Source organism: Triturus cristatus, chromosome 10 (assembly GCF_964204655.1).
Source record: "Triturus cristatus chromosome 10, aTriCri1.1, whole genome shotgun sequence".
In the NCBI taxonomy this organism is placed as follows: Eukaryota; Metazoa; Chordata; class Amphibia; order Caudata; family Salamandridae; genus Triturus; species Triturus cristatus.
The window spans coordinates 1,084,507,770-1,084,526,450 of NC_140593.1; the positions used below are offsets into that span (position 1 = coordinate 1,084,507,770).

General features: G+C 45.4%; 1 protein-coding gene across 2 annotated transcripts in view; it reads left to right on the plus strand.

Annotated features, from left to right (window-relative positions):
• Window positions 1-2,748: 2,748 nt before the first annotated feature.
• Window positions 2,749-18,681, plus strand: part of MICALL2 (MICAL like 2) — a 167,911-nt gene continuing 151,978 nt past the window's right edge. For both annotated transcript variants that reach the window (XM_085629259.1, XM_085629260.1), the window contains exon 1: window positions 2,749-3,445. In XM_085629259.1, the coding sequence (XP_085485385.1) occupies window positions 3,303-3,445 (143 nt within the window). In that variant the 5' untranslated portion in view covers window positions 2,749-3,302. The remainder of the gene's footprint in view (window positions 3,446-18,681) is intronic.

Genomic DNA, 18,681 nt, shown 5'->3' on the forward strand with positions numbered 1-18,681 from the left:
TCAATGAGTAGGACCAGTGATGAGACATATGCATTGAAGAGTGTAGGGCTCAGCGTGGAGCCCTGAGGGACTCCGCGCAGCAAGGAGAACGGTTTAGAAGAGAAATCCCCTAAAGCAACTGTTTGAAGTCTGTTGGAGAGAAAGGATTCAAGTAGATCCCAGGCGATGCCATGGACTCCAATCTCCCGCAGACGGTCCATCAATAAAACGTGATGGACCGTGTCGATGGTGCTCCCTACCTCAGACCCAAAATACTTTCCAAATCTTGCTCTCTATTCTTAGAAGTTTCATGTAAGCAGACGGAAATCATTCCTCTGCACTGTATATTACCGAAAACACAGCCTTCACTTGATGGTACTCTAGCCTTATATACATTTCAACAACACCACAAAAAGTGTGTATGCACATGCCCCTGTTTGTATGTGTGTGTGTGAGTGAGCATGCGTGTTTCACATGAGGCTATCAGATGGATGTAATTGAGAATGAACTATGCCAAGGTAATTATGATATTCTCTTGTAAGGACCTACAACAGAGCTTGTTTTTTGCCGTAGTTAATTCTCAGCGGTTTTACTTTTATTGTAGAAGAACAACTGTGAGCCATGTCTATAGACCACTTGGATTGGAGTGTACTAACCGAGTAAAGCAAGTGCTGCTGAAAGGTCAGGTGCAGATTTAGCATTTTGGAAAAAATTATATAATTTAATGCGAATTCTTTTTGTGAAAATGCCGATACGCATTTATCCGCCTGCTGCAAGTTGGTCTGGGGAAACGTCCTTGTTGTAGGACAAACTGAGGTATCAACTTTGCTCTCGCCTTGTGTGACATGGCATCTGTGAGCTGCCCTGGGTACACTGCGGTGAGGGGAAGAGTTGCCTTATATTAATCATTCCTCCCAGCATTACTGTATTGATAGTGTAAATGTTAAACAAGAACCAGAGGTGCCTCACCCTAATTTAGTATTGAAACGGTTCTTATGCAGAACAATTTTGATTGCATTAACCCCTTCAGTGCCCATGACGAGATAGTCTCGTCATGGAGCGCGGTTGCGCTGTGCCCATGACGAGACTATCTCGTCATGAACCCCGCCCGCTAATGAAACGCCCGGCACAGGGCGTGGAAAGGGCGGGGCACAGAAGAGGTTAAATATTGAGACAACATTTCCTGAACGTTTGAGAAGATTCTAAATATGACATAGACATTCGTGTAAACTGCAAAAAAGGCTTTACACGCACATAGAAATAATGAGACATTAGCCCAGTGTTATGAATTACTCATAAGTGAAAGTCACAGATCAAAGCGCGGGTTATGTAGCTGAAACGTTTTCACTTCTCAACTCCTTCACTTCTGCAGCAAGCACTTTCGAAAACTCCCAAGAATGGTGGATGGAATAAAGGAGTGAAAGGGTTGATTGATGGATGAGCGAAAGGATTGATGAGTGAAAGGGTAGATAAAGAGATGGATGAGTGAAAGGATGAATGAATAGGTTTTGAGTTGGATGGATGGATAGGTTTGTATATGAAGGGTGGACAGACGGAATGGTGAAAAACTGAATGATGGATGAAAGAATGACTAGACGACAGAATGTAAAGGTTAAATGGTGGACATCAGCAGGTAAATGGTAGGATGAAAGGATGAATGGATAGATCTATGGAAGTGAAAAGATAATCTTCTGGAGAGGGTCATGATGCTTTGCGTCATTTGCTTTGTGCCATAAGAGCTTTGGGTCGAAGTGGGGGTATTTTCAGTTTCTTCCTACTCATGTGCTGAAAAATATATGGTTTTGTGCCAAACAACAATTAACAGTATGGCATTAAGAAGGTGCATCTAGTGCAAAAAAGGGAAATGTTAACATATTATAGCATTTCTCTTTCATTTTGGGTAATGAGCTAACTTGCTTTGTTTACATAAACACATTTCTCATGTGTTTTGGTATGTGCTGCAACTCATATAGAAGTCATGAAGTATCATCATGTCTTGCCTTAAGCCCCGCCCCCTCACTACACTTATAGCTCATTTTAATGAGTGCCTGCACTTATTTTTTCCCATTTAAAGCACTGGTTATGATGATTCAAACCTGTGCCCAGAGAATGAACAGATTTATCCACCAGTTATTCCCCAGAATTTTCTGACTACATGTTTCTGCTGCAGCAGGCGCCTCAACAGTCAAAGCTATCTTACATTGTAATCTGTGAACCGATCTGGAAAGCCGATGTCTTTGCTAAACTTGTGTTTTATTCGCAGAGGCGCCCTCAGGTCAGCACTTCTCAGCAATGTTTAATTAAAACATGTAGGCAGTTTTTTGTACAACATTGGGTGCCTTTTTAACTTTCTTCAAATTATTTCATTAACGTTAGGATTGTAATAAAGCTTTCTCCGCTATTCTGAGGAGAGTTCAACTTTCCCCAAACATCTCAAGAGATGCGGTAAATTACAGGGTGATTTTCCGTGCACCTCTGGATGCTGCCCTCGTGCCCCTTCCCAGAGATGCGAGAGTATTTTTTTTATTTTCAGCACCGCTATATACACACTAGGCGGGCGCCTAGAGTCTTCGCAGCGCTTCTTCTCAGCAAAGCGCCTCTTTGTACGGCCTGTAACCCGTGTAATATTCTCACAGGTTATAAACACTTCAGCTTCACACTTCCCGCTCGGGCATGCACCTAAAAAGATGACGCACCAACTAGGACGTGACTTGACAGGACTTGCTGGCTGGCTCCGTCACGTGACGGCGAGTCGTTGCTAAGGGAAATTCCTCTAACGGGTCGAGTGCCTGGGAAGCTTCTCCCCTTGCCTTCTCACTTTACTGAAGTTTGTGAAGACACGAAGGATCCGCGGAAGCGCTGGGATCTCCGGTCCGGACGCGCGAGGTTGTGTGCAGGATTGGGAGCCTCCCGCCTGGCTCGGGCTGAGTAGCGTGTATGAGAGACGTCGTTAGAGAGGAAAGAGTCCAATAGCCCGTCATACATGCCGGTTTCTGGGCAGAGCTACCTCCTTAACAGCACCGTGTGTCCGCTCATTGGAGATAAGCCAACCTATTGCCTATAGTTTGTTTATATTGGACGAAAGTAGCCAAGATTGTAGATCAGATCACAATTCCAGTTCTCGCCTTGGGTCCCCCCCACACCGCCGCAGGGATCTCGGGATCTTCAGAAGGATGGCTTTGCCGACTGTCGGGGTTGGCACCGCGATCGTCCCTGCATCCTGACATGTGCCCGTGTTGCCCCTTCGTGCCCGGGGCTGACTTAACTCGCTGAATTTCCCTGCAACTTGTCTTCCCTGTGAGTGGACGAGCCCCCCTCCCAGAATGGCAGCGATCAAGGCTTTGCAGCAGTGGTGCCGCCAGCAGTGCGACGGGTACCCAGATGTGAACATCACCAACATGACCACCTCTTTCCGGGACGGCCTGGCGTTCTGTGCCATCCTGCACAAGCACAGACCTGACCTCATGTGAGTAGCCCGTCGCGAGAGCTGTCAAAGCCACTTGGGCACCCTTTGTACTTTTGCAAACAACTCTTTATTTGTTGACGCCGCGGCACTCCAGACGCGATGCTATCGCTTGTTTAGTCTTCTCTGCAGCTCCCCACCCTTCCCTTCATGTTGCCATGAGGGTCCACGAAACACGCAAAGTGAGGGAAACTCACATGAACTCCAGCTGCAAGTAGCCAGAGGCCAGAAGAACGTTTCATGTCAAACGTTTCACAATTGTGATTTGTCTTTTATAAACAGTTTTTTTTTTCAGTGTGTAGGTTCCGAGTTTTTGGAGCTTGTTAAAGTATCTTGGGGACAAAGCAGTGATTGCTAGCCATATACATTGAGGCTGCAAATAGAAACGGTGGCTATAGGTAGCTAATGTTTAATGCGTGGAACGAGTCTTTTTAGGTTAAGACTTGCTGAGTTTCCATTGTCTCTGAATCCCCTATCTACATATGTAGGTTTACATTCACAAACCAACTGGCTGATTGGCATAGGAGTTAAAATGGAATTATTCTGCAGGCTTTAATCCTGTTATTTATAACTGAGATATCCTTCGGCCTCTTGGGCATTCTGTAGTCCGGCTTTCCTTCCTATCCTGGTTGAAATGCAATTTTCGTTCTTCTGAGACTGGCATTTAATGTGAACAAAGTCTTTTTTCCACCGAGGATTTCCTTTCCACACTACTAGAAAGGGGCTTTAGGTACACAATGTTTGTTGAAAGTGCAGTGTGTGCCTCAGCATGAATAGGGAAATGCTTTATGGCTTTAGGCGCAGAGACCCAGGTTTTGGGCTGTGACTATTGGGAACACGTGAGTTTTCAGAAATTCTCTTTTTCTTGACCCAAATGCTCAGAGAGGAACTTCAAATATGGCCACCTGGAACACATGCATCTGCCAGGCCTTTGCTGTTGTAGCTGACTTTGTAGAAAGTTTGTATACAACATTATACGGCTGATATTGCTAGACCTGTGGTTCCAGGTGGCCAAGTCTTTACCTCGGGTTTTGAGGTAAGAAGTGCCCAGTTGGACCATTTTGGGGTACTTTGGAGGTTTGCTGTGTTTCTGCAGAACTGTGGAAGCTCTGCAGAGCAAAAACCAGCCGTCACTTTAGATGGGTTAGTAATCCTCCGCGAAACAGCTGTTTTTGCCCCAGGTCTAAAACTATTGTCTTCAGGTTTAGTCACATTAGAGTTGTATTTTTAGGAGATGAAGAACCACCCAGACCTTTTGGGTGTGACTTGCCTTGGGCTGGTCCTTGAAATGTAAGTACACCTGGGTGCGCCTCACCCTGAGATTTGCTGTCGAGCGCTGCAGCAAAACCAGGTAGATGGCAGGCGTAAGTCATGAGTGCTGAGAGGAACAGCGTTGTGGACCCACTACGCCCCCCCCTATCCAACATGCCTTTTACACATTCACATATGAAGGTACTTTGATGCACAGTAACTGTAAGTAAGTAAATCTTTATTGCATGATTAATAGAAATCTTTGCAATTTTGCAGTAACTGGTTTACAAAGTCACACCATGTGCAGAAATCTAAAAATAGACATGCATTGGATTATTAGTAAATGTGAACACATATTTGCAAGGTTGCATCATATTTCAGTGGCTCACAAGGCTTTTATTTAGCTTAACTTTCTTTTTTTGACCACAAGTTATTTCTCTTTGCTACATGTTAATGCAGACCCTTTTCTACTAGTTGTATATTTGAACCAAAATTCTTTTTCATAGTTATTCCTGGGTGGTGGCCACCTTTCGGGCTCACGGGCACCCTCCAACCTTTCACACATTAGAAATGCCAGATATAATTGTTCAGCCGGCAAGTCCTCTACTCTGGCCATTCATTGGGATCAGGGCGTTCTCCATTTTTTAAAGGACTAGTTCATGATTCCATATTTTCCTTCCAATTCCTTTTGTAGGAAATATGAGAGAACCATGTTATGACCATCTGTCTAGTGATGGTGCTTGAGGTGCACTCTTGGTATTACAATGGAAGTAAGTTACAGAAAGATGCAACATGGTTGGCCTATCATCTCGCGACCTAGACCGACAACAAATCATCAAGACCAACAGGAGACGTTTGGTGCTGGATGTTAGATTCCAGCCCGGCTGTGCGCTTATGTACCGGGCCTCCAATCAGGAGGCGTTTGAAGCTGCATCACTTAAGCTTTTCTTGTGAATGAATGGCATCCGTGGAGGACCGTGCAGGACTCTATGATGTAATATCTTCCTATTAATCCCATAGATCAAGTAGAAGGCCTCGTTCAGAGTGATTTGTAGGCTGCCTGGTAATTTTGCGGAGGGACTGACATTAATGTGTTTCAGTAATGAAGACATACATTATTTATTGAAGCCAGATAAATGCAGCTACAGAGAATACAAGCTGCATTTGCATTGGCCTTCATCCTAATTGCCACAAGCCCTTTGATACTACTGCACGTAGCGGCCATTTGACACTACTGCACGTAGCGGCAGTGCTCTAAAGGAGGCACGTAAATAGGTGAAAACCCAGTCGGTGGGTCTGCTGTCTTTTCCTACACAGTGATAATGAACACATATTTCTGCTTTATCCTGGTCTGCTTTTTTTATATCACAACATTCCCTCCATGAAACTGACTATCTACACAACCTTCTTCAGGACAGCAGCCATTCTCAGGATAAAACAATTTATGTGGATTGATGGGACGTGTGTCCAACTCCTCTCTGTTGTACTGCACTGCTGCTGTTCTGGTACGCATTATGTTATCGGTGTTTTATTTGCGCCTTGTAATGATAAACTTCCAACTATCCCATTGGGAAGGCAACCACAGTAGTTAAATGAAGATAAAGGAGTCAGTCGCACATGTAGGAATCGGTGATGGAAGTTGCAATGTGGCTGGTAGTTAATTGAGGGCGTATGAATTGCTGTTTGCAGATGAATAGTGCTCACTTTGTGGTGATCACCTCTAGACACTTGGCTGTTAGTGGTGGGGACCATACAGGGTTGAGTGTGCTCATGGTGGGCGATCTCATTAATTGTGCACAGAGCACTGTGCTCTGTCCATGTGTCACAGGTTTGCACAGGCTAGTGACAAGGTGGTGCTCAGGCAGGTGGCAAAATTCTGGCCAAGGAGAGGGTAATGGAAGCGATTCTCCATGGGACCACCGGACCACAAACACGTGTTCTGTGACTTGTGTTGACTTCCAATGGGAGTGAGTCTCAATATGGGCGTGTACGTGTGATATACCAACATTTGTGATATGACATCTGAGTTTTGATAGAAGTTTGAAGGCAACTGCTGAAGCACCTTGGAGAATGGCTCATCTTAGAACAGTGATAGGCTCATGTTCTGTGGTGTCTCGCCCTTCCTACTTCATTTCCTGTGTTTAAATGTCATTATTTACTAATCACATAGGATGACTCCATCTTTGAAAAGAGGTAGTGCCTGGGTTCTGAGAAGCCTTCTCTGCACTAGGGCTCAACGGGGTCTCTACAATGCAGGAACTCTGTCCATTGTAACTCTTTTCTGTAGACCTCCCGCAGATCACTCTTGGAATCTATGGCCCAGCCATTTAATGCCCATTCTTTACGGATATTGTAGATTGCCGTACACTGGGTGTCTTAATGACATTTTATGGACTTACATTTAAAACTATCCACCAAGGCGTAGCTTTTTATACCTTTTAGATCTGCCATTCCCCTTACCCTGGTTGCTTGGGCATAATGGAAGACCATAGCGTGCCCATGGAGCCAAGAAATATATTTATGCTCAAAAAGCGGCACTGCTGTCCTGGAGATGCCAAAACTGAAGAAATAGTGTTCCTGTCTGTGCAGAGAACACACACGTCATCTCCTTGTGCCTTCCGAGATACCTGTTTTCTACTGAAGCAGCCACGAAGTGAAGAGAACTCTCCCAGAGGGGGTTCATCTAGCTCCGCTAGTGTGACCTGGCTGCTGTCCTCAGACTGTGAACAGTCTGAATTGCATAGGCCTGAAACACTGATCTATCGTTGACTCGTATAAGAGACTTTATTTACCCTGCCTTCCAGACCTACAACCGTCTCAGGAAGATCCATGATAATTTCAGACCTCCCCTCCTTCAGATAATACATTCATTTTCTGCTGTTAGTGTGCTGTTGCCTGCCAGGATGATTTCATTGCCAGAGGCCTACAGTAAGTTTTGAAGCTACATATCTGCTACCTATGAACCCCCTCTAGCGTACAACACAGAATTGCAATTTCGTCCCAAAATTTGCCAGGCTCATCCTTATTGGATGAAAGGGACGTTGGCGCTCTGTTCTTTGGTGTTCTATCCTGTGTAAGGTGATGTCTAGTTCTGACGCCCATCTAGAAAGCAATTGTTTATTATAGGTTTTCCCTTTTTTGTTAAATCAGCAATTTTCACAACATGGTTAGCTATTCCACTGCCTTACTTAATACATAGGTTAAGTATTACAGACCCTACTACAACCTCCAGAGGTACTCAAATATCATTGTTGCACAGTTTGGAGCGTTCACCTACCCTTCCCAGCTGACTTCATCTGATAACCACTACTTCACGTAACTCGTATCACATTGTCCGTGCTCTGGTCAATTTGTGATAACTTCCTTATTAGTCCAACAAAATGAGTATGCAGTTCCTAACGGGCAAGACGAAAAAAGGAAAAAGGGTTGGCTAAGTGTGAGGCAGTGTTCACTAAGTGGTGGGAGGAAAAAGGGGGATTCCTCCTTTCGGAATGAGGGCCCTCACACACCCAGCCAGCTAGGTGTCATGCTTCATCATAGGGCTTGCTCCTCGTCAGGTCGGCACTGCAATACCTGACGGGCACCCTATGAGGGGCTCTTTGGCGGAGATCTTTTATTCCATGCCGTTTAGTGCCGTGGGTGTGAGGAACCTAAAGGGTGTAGATGTGTGGAGTGTGGGTCACTAGACCGTGTAAGCATTAAAACAGGAATTAGAAGTCCAATCAAGATAATTTGAATGAAACTGGCTTCTAACCTGATTAAAAATAAAGATGTGGCACGTCCCTGTTATAATGCTACAGGATATCGTGCTCTAAAAAGTGGTCGACCTGTTTCTTGCCATCGTGTCAATTTGACGGCAATTCTTCAGGACCATTGTTGAAAGGATTGTTGAAGGGCGTGAGGTAGGATTGACATCAATGGGAGTATAGTATCTCCGGTTGTTAAGTTGTCGGTGACATTCAATGTCGTAGTCAGTGGTAGACATGATCACTGTAGCCCCATCCTTGTCTGCTGGTTTAATGGTGATATTTGGATCATCCGCAAGAGACTTGACAGCCATTAGTCCTGCTGTGGACAGATTGTGGAAAGACTTAGGTGTGGTGCCTCTGGCTACATCTTTAAGTGCGGCTTGTTTAAAAGTCAGTACTTTATTAGGTACCATACTGTTATTGGGTGTGAAGGTGGATGGATTGTGCAGTCCAGAGTCACTGGTAGGAGGTGAAGGTTTATCTGGAAAGAACGCCTTGAGACGTATCTTGCGAAAGAAACACTGGATCTCGCAATTGTCGCGACATCTATCGATTTTTGGAGTGGGGACAAATCCCAAGCCCTTCAGTAAGACCCGTTGCTCCGAATCAGTAAGTACTCTGGGCGTGAGGTTAACAATTAGTTGATTTTCTTTGACTGGCTCCGTGCCAGTAGCCGAGAGCATAACTGAGCCACGAGGTTGATGGCCAGTACCTCCCATTCCCAGCAGCGTTTGGGGTAGGTCCACCGATGATCTCGCGGTAAGAGCATGTAAGTACTGACTCTTTTTTCAGAGTACATGTGTTCTTGATTCCCTCACTTTCACCTACTGGGTGTGTGTTTGTCTGTTGAATCTCGAGGCAACAGACAAGCCTTGAACTACTATGATGGGATTGACATTGTTGTGACATGGATAACTGGATGACAAGACTGCCCTGACCCCACTATGCACAGACAATGGTGCTTTTATTCAAGCACGGTGTTTTGCTACGCTGGGGGCAGAGGGGCCGCACTGCATCGTATGGGTTGTATGTCACACTTATGGCATACCGATGGGGTTCCTTGGTGTCCCCCGCATTTGACTCGTCATTAAGCCAGGCTACCACCTTGAGGTGATTGTTGTTGTGAATCTTCCATCACTACTCCAATTGCTTCACCCCCTTGACTCCCACCTTTCTTAGGACACTGTACTACAAGGTGTCTTTACATGCCGGGAGTCGATGTTGTGAGCCAGCAACCCAACCAAGGTGAGTCCTTGATTCCTTCAGCTACCATAGGAGCACGGGCTCCTCAGTACCCGCTTTTAATCCATTTCCTTTCGCCACATCACGCACGAGCATTCCATGACTGCGTGATGCATGTTTCTAGACACTATGAATGTTTCACCTTTGCGGCATCATGTGCACAGTATATGGTGAAATTTTGCAACGGACTGGTACTATTCATTGATTAGCGTCCACTTTGACCTAACTATTGTGTTTGTTTTATCAGGTTGGCTGACCATATTTACAGGTACCACACTTAGGGTGCTTTTTGTGGTCTATCATCGTTACCTAGCTCGACAACCACAAGTAATGTAGATAAACTGTTTTTTGGTCCTGAAGAATTGCTGTCAAATTGACACGATGGCATGAAACATGTCGACCACTTTTTAGAGTGCGATATCCTGTAGCATTATAACAGGGGCGCGCCACATCTTTATTTTTAATCAGGTTAGAAGCCAGTTTCATTAAAATTGTCTTGATTGGACTTCTAATTCCTGTTTTAATCCTTACACAGTCTAGTGACCCTCACTCCACACATCTACACCGTTTAGGTTCCTCTCACCCACTGCACCAAACGGCATGGAATAAAAGATCTCCGCCAAAGAGCCCCTCATAGGGTGCCCGTCGAGTATTGTAGCACCGACCTGACGAAGAGCAAGCCCTATGATGAAGCATGACACCTAGCTGGCTGGGTGTGTGAGGGCCCTCATTCCGAAAGGAGGAATTCCCCCTTTTTCCTCCCACCACTTAGTGAACACTGCCTCACACCTAGCCAACCCTTTAACCTTTTTTAGGTCTCGCCTAGGCAGCGCTTGCGCTGTCTCGTTGAGACATGCAGTATATACTATAGTAGGGAAGCTTCATTTAAGCTCCGCCCACTCTCCGCCCATCTTTTGGATTGGCTTACATCCTAAATACTGCATTCTGATTGGTTTTCAGCTTCCTAGTCCCTCCCCATGACGGCCATGTCGTCATTTGTGTCCTTCCACGGCTATCAGCCCCTTTACTGCACAGACTATTTTTCTTTGCTCCGGTTTAAATGTGCCTTTCTTTTTTTTTTTTTTACTTCTTTGCAAGCTTGTTTCATTTTCGCGTTACGCGCTACGCGATTTCCTCCCGTCCCTCCCTCTCTCCCCCTCCCGCAGTCTGTCTGCGTTGCGGAGGGATCGTGCTCCGAGCTCTGGAGTTACACCGGCTACCAGCCGCGCCTACTTCCTGGAGATAACTGCAACGAAGGTGGCCATCTTTGAAGGGCAGGGTTGGAAGTTAATGGAAAGCTAATGGCATTGTCAGGTAAAGCAAACGGAAGAAAATGCGTTGTTTTTTTATTTCAATGGGATTCTTGCAATATCTTCTTTAATTCGTAACATGAATGTTTCAAAATATTTACAAATATAATGCACCAGGAGCAATTGCGTATTACTCAAAGTTTTTCGAGCGAGTCTAGAATTATTTTCAGCATTTTGTACATTAGGTACAACGGGTGTCGGATTGCTTCGATTACACTGACATCCCAGTTTAGCAAATCCAAAACGGCCGCCTGATGGCACATTCCAGGGCAGGAGGCGCGTCCTTGAGCACTTAACTGGTATGCTATTGGCATATAGGATGCCGGAAGCGGTGCTGGACCCGCCCTAGAGGCTCCCTCCTACGCTAGTTGTGTGGCAGACATGGTTTCATTTTCGCGTTCTGCCTCAGGCAATTTCTTCCCATCCCTCCCCCCCTGCAGTCCCATGCCTTCTTGCTCCCCCCCCTGCAGTCCGGAATTGGTTAAAGCGAGAATTGTGGTTAAAATGGGCGGTGGGCACGCTGGTGTAATGCAGGCTGGATGCTGCATTTAGTAAGGAAGAAATATAAATCGGCGGCTCGCAATGCGACTTTATTTGCTCTGGATTAATGGTTTCATTTTTGCGTTATGCGTGAAGCAATTTCACCCCCCCCTCCCGCAGTCCGGTGCCTTCTCGCCCCCCCCCCTCCTTAGTCCGGTGCCTTCTCGCTCCCCGCCCCTTAAATGCACGAGGAATCAAACATTCACGGGAGAGGGTAAGAGAGTTTGTCTAGGCTTGTTTACTAATATGCAGTCATACTGCAGATTGTGATCAAAGTATGGCATTTCTGACTGACACGGGCTCCGTGCTTGACACAACTGCCCACTAAGATCATGCCCACAAGTACCGTGTGAGATGACGAGGGCAGAGGACTGGTTCCAAAGGGCGCCGATGGCAGTGTTTGTATAAGCCTACGAAGTAGCCAGGTTTCATATAATAATGAGTCAGTGAAGAAGACCGCTCTTTCGATCGCCTAGCTTTTGTATTTATGGTTCACAAAAGACAGACATGCTGAACATATCTCACGAAAGATTTGTGGAGATGCTTGTGCTTGCTGAACGAGAAGCTGCTGAGAAAAACGGTTTTGTCGACCGTATGTGGGGTCGGCGGCAAGGGCGGCTCATTTTTCAAGAACACCACCCTTGATATAAAACACTCTTGGCTATACAGCAATTTTAAAAAGAAAAGTTTTTCTTGCTGGATTCCATATTCAAAAGCTAATTGGCCATCTCTATACCCTTTAAACAAAAAAAGGTATTGTATTGACATGCAGCGCTATGCACGGCATGAAGACCAAAAAGCGCGCATGCTCTGCTAAACTCTTTAAGTATAGAAGAAGTGTTTAATAGCCTCGGCAGTTTACTATCTGCTAACACTCTTGACAGACTGTGGACTCTGACATTTCAGAGATGATGTTCGCATGGTCCATTTTATTTGAATATATTCTCATTTCAACCCTGACCTTGGTATGAATCTCAGAAACGGGAAAATGTCTAAAACTGGGAATAGGGTGTTCATTCGTTTTCAGGTTACAGGAGGCTGGAATGGCCCGTGGTTTCATTTACAGCACGTTTTAGGACCAGTGCCATCATCTAGCAGTCTGTTCTGTTTTTTTGTCAGACTATTGGCACTCAGCTGGCGGAAAGAACACAATAGCGGAGAGGAGGAGAAAGTACAAAATGCTGAAATGTAACTGCAGGGAGAAAAAGTATATCATAATAAGTATTCATATGCTGCATTGCTAAATGCATATAAGGTTCCAAAGGGGAGACCGATGCATTGCAAATGCTTGTTCGTCTTGTCAGTTAGGAACTGCTTACTCATTTTGTTAGATTACTTTTGGGCATGTATGCTGGACCTGTATAAAAGCCCAGAGTCCCCCTCTTGGTTAAACTTCCTTATTAGTTTATCACTTGGTACACACTTTGCATCTTTAGTAACATTGAGGTTGGCCAACTTGGCTACGATCCGATTACCCACCGTGTGTCTATTTCTGAAGAAAGGAATCCAACTTATTGGTTTTTTCAGGGACCCTATATGTTGGCTTATGCGTAATACACAATCTTCTTCCTGGTGCACCTCAACTACCCACCAGAAGTTATTTCACAGGTAACTCTATGAAAATGTCCAGGGTCCATTTGCTTATTCTTATTCAAGTAACCACTCCCCTTCTCCAGGCCTCTGGAACTTGACTAATGCTTAGAGTTTATTTTTCCACTAGAGGTTTTGCTTACACCTCTTAATCCCAGCCCAGCGCCTTGAGACCCTCACGTGTGATTAGCCGGGCCAAAAAAGAACCCTGATTGATTGATTCAATCCCTCCATGCGCACTGCATTACTTTCTTAGCAAGTGTGGGGACACCTACAATGCAAAACTCTACAGTATGATCACAAGTAGTTTTTCTGCCGTTGAGTTTATTGATGACATTCACTTTGCCATTTTGTTTTTTTTGTTCTCTGTTATGTATTTGTGGAGGGTTTCCTTCGTTCAGCTTTCTCTGTCAGCCTTTTGCTACTCGCATATTTGGCCTTATCGTCTCTTGCCGTCTCGGTCTGCTTTTCCTCAAATGTTTCTGCTTTCTTCCTCTTGAAAATCCCTTTCTTGGTTGACTTGTTTACAATGTGAGTGCGCGTGGCCCTTCTTGGTCCTGATGAAGGCCTGCGTACAGTAGGGCTCAATTCTGTCAGTAGGGTGAGAGAATGTGTGTAACTCAAACTGCGAATCCTCAAACAGGGCAGCAAAAGATGAGGGAACCCCTTCTCTGTACCACCCTTGCTTTACAGATGATGACATCCTCTCAATGTTTGGTTCTTAACGCCCCACCTTTTACAGAGGTTTGCTGAGGTGGCCGGGCTTCCTCAATGCAGCCAGCATCACTTTGGAATCCCTGGGCTTGCCAAGCCATCAAACAACCAGTGTCTTGTAAGGATAGCCTCCAGGGTCTCGTTGGAGTAATATGAATTAACCCGTTGCGTGCTTCTGTCGGCCAAAGGCCGTTGCGAGCACTACCTCCGTAGTGCTGCGTGCGTCCGTTGGCCGATGTGGCCCTACCCACTCTTCAAAGGCGCTGCACCACCGTCGTAAACGGGTTAAAGTCACTAAACAAGTGTTGCATACTTCTTGAAGGGGCGTCAAGAAACCATTTGGACCGTGGTTTATGGCTCTCCAGGGCATTATGCAACCCAACAGGAGGATGGCTTTCACCGCCTCTTGCAACAATTACCCTGTTTACCCTTGACACCACAGAAGCTGCAAGGTCTCTACCCGAGTACCTACACCCAAGGCCATCACCGCCTCTACCCTTAACGCCACAGAAGCTGCAAGGTCTCTACCCGAGTACCTTCACCCAAGGCCATCACCGCCTCTTGCAACAAGTACCCTGATTACCCTTGACACCACAGAAGTTTCAAGGTCTCTACCCGAGTACCATCCCCTGATTACCCTTGACACCACAGAAGCTGCAAGGTCTCTACCCGAGTACCTTCACCCAAGACCATCACCACCTCTTGCAACAAAGTACCCTGTTTACCCTTGACACCACAGAAGCTGCAAGGTCTCTACCCGAGTACCTTCACCCAAGACCATCACCACCTCTTGCAACAAAGTACCCTGTTTACCCTTGACACCACAGAAGCTGCAAGGTCTCAACGGGAGTACCTTCACCCAGGGCTATCACCGCCTCTTCAACAATTACCCTGTTTACCCTTGACACCACAGAAGCTGCAAGGTCTCTACCAGAGTACCTTCACCCAAGGCCATCACCGCCTCTTGCAACAAAGTACCCTGTTTACCCTTGACACCACAGAAGCTGCAAGGTCTCTACCTGAGTACATTCACCCAAGGCCATCACCGCCTCTTGCAACAAAGTACCCTGTTTACCCTTGACACCACAGAAACTGCAAGGTCTCTACCCGAGTACTTTCGCCCAAGGCTGGCAGTAGGAAGCCAACGCTGCTTCTTAGCGAGTACTAGTAATATTACATTTATTTGTTTTATAGTGTGACCACTTAACAAGATATCACTGGGGCATGAGGTTGCCAGCTTTCATTTGCAAACCAGTGCATTCTGGTACCTGTAGTACTGACTATTCATTTAACAAAGCTGTGCATTGTGGGAACTGTAATCCTGGCATCACATTTAAGAATTCTGTGCATTCTGGGAGCCGTAGTTCTCTTCCACCCTCTTGCATCAGTTGGATTAATATATCATTGACAATGCTATATGAATGGAAATGTATTTATTGGAAACGTGTATCCTATTTACACGAAGCTTTCGGGTCTCCGTGTCCATAGATAGATCTTATGTTGTGAGGCTATATTTTCCTAGCGATAAGGGAGTCATTCGCCAATGCACATCAGTGTTTAAATGTTTCTTCCGGCTGTAGCTCACGAGTCCTGTTCTTAAGTGGGCTGACGGGCATTCTTATCACTTTGTGGCCCCCTCCCCCGCCCATCCCATACTCACACCGTACCCGGAGCACTTGCGAATCTCTCATTTCCAATCAAGTGTTAGGAATTTTAAAAAAGCGAATTCATAAACGTCTCTCTCCTCTCCTTCCCCCCCCCCCCCCCCCCCCCCCACCCACCCCGCTAAATAACTGCTTTCATGTTTTTGCCGTGGAAGTCGTTTAGTCTAAAAAATGCTGTGTACAAACTTGAGAAAAATTCAAGAACTTTTTTTTTTTAGTTAACTAAAACTAAACCGAAGCTATTCTCGTGACCTTGATTCTCACGAGCCAGCAGCAATTGGTGACTGTCACGTGGCACCTAATATTCACGGGAGAACATTTTCAACTGCCCCTATTTGCTACGTTTTTCACCTAAGCAGATGCTCCATTTTTATTATCTAATTCAGCGAGAGGATTATTAACCTGTCACGTGCTCGACACATTATTGCTTTTCTATAAATTGTGAAATACGAAGTAGCTTTTTTGACGTCCCGGAAAACAAAACACGTTAACACATCTGCTGGGGAATTACGCATTTTGCAACTGGCGCTTTCTTCATGGCTTGACACAACAGTCACCCACACGTGAAGGGTGTCACAGTTTTGCACACTGTGATGGGTCCGTAAACAAAGCCGGGGCTTCCCAGGCCTCGTTACCCTGCTGCGTGGACATTCCAGCGCCGCGCATCGCTGACACATCTCTATGGAAACATTGGCGCTTTCTTCAGCTGGGAAAGCCATTGTGTTTGCTCAACGGCCGCGCAAAGAAGGCGTGTGCACTCATGAAGGTTTTTATTCTGGGACGGGCGAAAGATAACTTGTTGGGGTTTGCTAGTTTCCGTTTACTAAAACCACCTCCTCGCCACTTCCAACCCCAAATAAGCATTGGCAAAGCGATAAACCAGTAGAGTAGTCTTTGGAACATTTCCTTTTATCAATGCTCTAACGCGTCGGGCTTTTTTTCCCCCAAAGGTTTGCAGCACCATTTGGGGGCATATTATCAAGAAACAGCGTTAAAATTATCGCTAAAGCGGCGATAATGGGCTTGATAATATGCCGCAGAGAATTGCAATAGAAGCCCAGGTTGACACCAGAACATGGGCTTCTATTGGAATTCTCAAGGGCATATTATCAAGCCCATTATCGCCGCTTTAGTGGCAGTTTTCTGCCGCTAAAGCGGCGATAATTTTAACGCCGTGCTTGATAACTTGCCCCCAAGTTATTTAACAAACTAACAAAAATGAACCATGACGTGACCGCTGCTTACAGTTGTGTCATGCCACTCGCGTGCTCATGCATGATGATGTATGAATGTGTCATCACGCATGCGTTGCTCCAGCAGAATGACACCCGCGCATCTGGTTTCATGTTTTATTTACCGTTCCAAGATGGCAGTGGGATTAAACATGTCTACCAAAAATGAATGTAACTGGTGCTCATGTAAAGTCATGTTCAGTCAGTCCTGCTAAATAATTATCAGGCATTTTGCTTGGGTAAAGAAACCAGCCACATCCCCATAACTCATCACCTTCACCTCCACCTCTCACATTGCATGCAGTGCCTTTTGACAGAGGTGAACTGGCCAGCAGGGAAAGTGAGAGGTTTCCTAGCATGACAGTGTTTCTGAAGTTGCAGTGTGAGAAGATATTCCTGGGTTAGCTTCAAAGGGAGATTGGCCTACAGGGACATTGCGAGGTTTCTGCCCATGAAGCAATAGCGAGGTACGGCAGGGGCATGCATACTGCGGCTAAAAATGTTTGCATCAGCATTAGCTCCCAATCTCATGCTCTAGGTTGGCCCACCCTGCTCCCTCCACTCACTGTTCAAAAAGTCTCAAATTAGGGCAAACTCTTTCTCGGTCTAGATGACCAAGGATCTGGGACTCGATTCCTGATAAAATCAGAATTTTCAACCACTACCTCGAACATTGGGAGGAGGGGAGCTAAAAACCTAGCTTTTTCTGTTTTCTGGATGTCATGTAGAATTCCTAAAAAAAAAAAGTAGGTATCTGCATTCAACATATGTGACTGTGTATAATTCACACTTTTCTACAACACCTCGCTCTAATGTGCAGCTGCGAGTTCACCGGACATTTTAGAGCACGGCTCCCAACACCTTCCATATAGGGCAGAGTACAAGCCACTCCCTCTGAACCATGCACTCCAAAATCGTGTCCGCGAACCTGATGTGAATCTGAGCACTTTGCTGCCTCATCAGGGGTACGAAGCGCCATATAAATTCTGCGACCCAATACAAATTCAGTCATTTGATGCTCCATCTGACAAGATTTTACACCAGCCGAAGCAGATGTGAAGCTCCGAAGGGAATATCCAGGATCCTGATGTTTGAAAAGATTTTTGCAGTTGCAAAGCCTGAGAATTGAAAAACCACAGGGTTTGCACCCGCAAATCCAGATGTCACAATATACTAAAGGTACTTTGCGAGTTTGAAAAATGAAACATGCGTGTGAATATTTTTTAAGGGTCTCTTTCCCTGACTCTGCACATGGGCCCCATATCTCTTCATTCACCCAGTCCTTATAGCCTGTGTGGCACACTGAAGTTTAATAAAAGACAAACAGACAGCAAAATTAGGCAGTTAAGGAAGACACCAGCTGCACCACCCTCCTATACACACACATATGAAAGGAATTTGTAAATTCAGTTTGCCCACCTCTCTGGTCCACTGCCTTAAGACCCTACAAATCTAGTACATATAAATAGCACAAAGAGAGGCAAAAACTCCAAAATGTAAAAACTTTACAATAGACACTTGAGTCCAAATTGTTCATTAGTACAAACCTATTTTCTTTAATGTTGCACGATGATCGTATATAGCAGCAGCAAGACAGCCAACGCGTTTCGCCCGACAACGGGCTTCCTCAGGGCACAATTCGTAACTAGTCCAATCTTGGGTCAGTCATTAGTATAAAATGATCCCAGCTTGATTTGCTTGACAATCATATGAAAAATCTTCTTAAAGTTCCAGTAAATACAAGAGAACAAATTCTTCCACTTATCCCAACTTTGAGGTGGATGTACAGCAATTATATCCACAATTCACGCAAGTATGATTCAAGCGTAGTGTAGCGCACACAAACATTCACTACGATTGGTGAATATCCCAAGCAATTTACATAGAAGTTACTTCGTGACTGCACCTGTAAGACGCCGAGTTCTCCTTTGTGTGCGCTACACTACG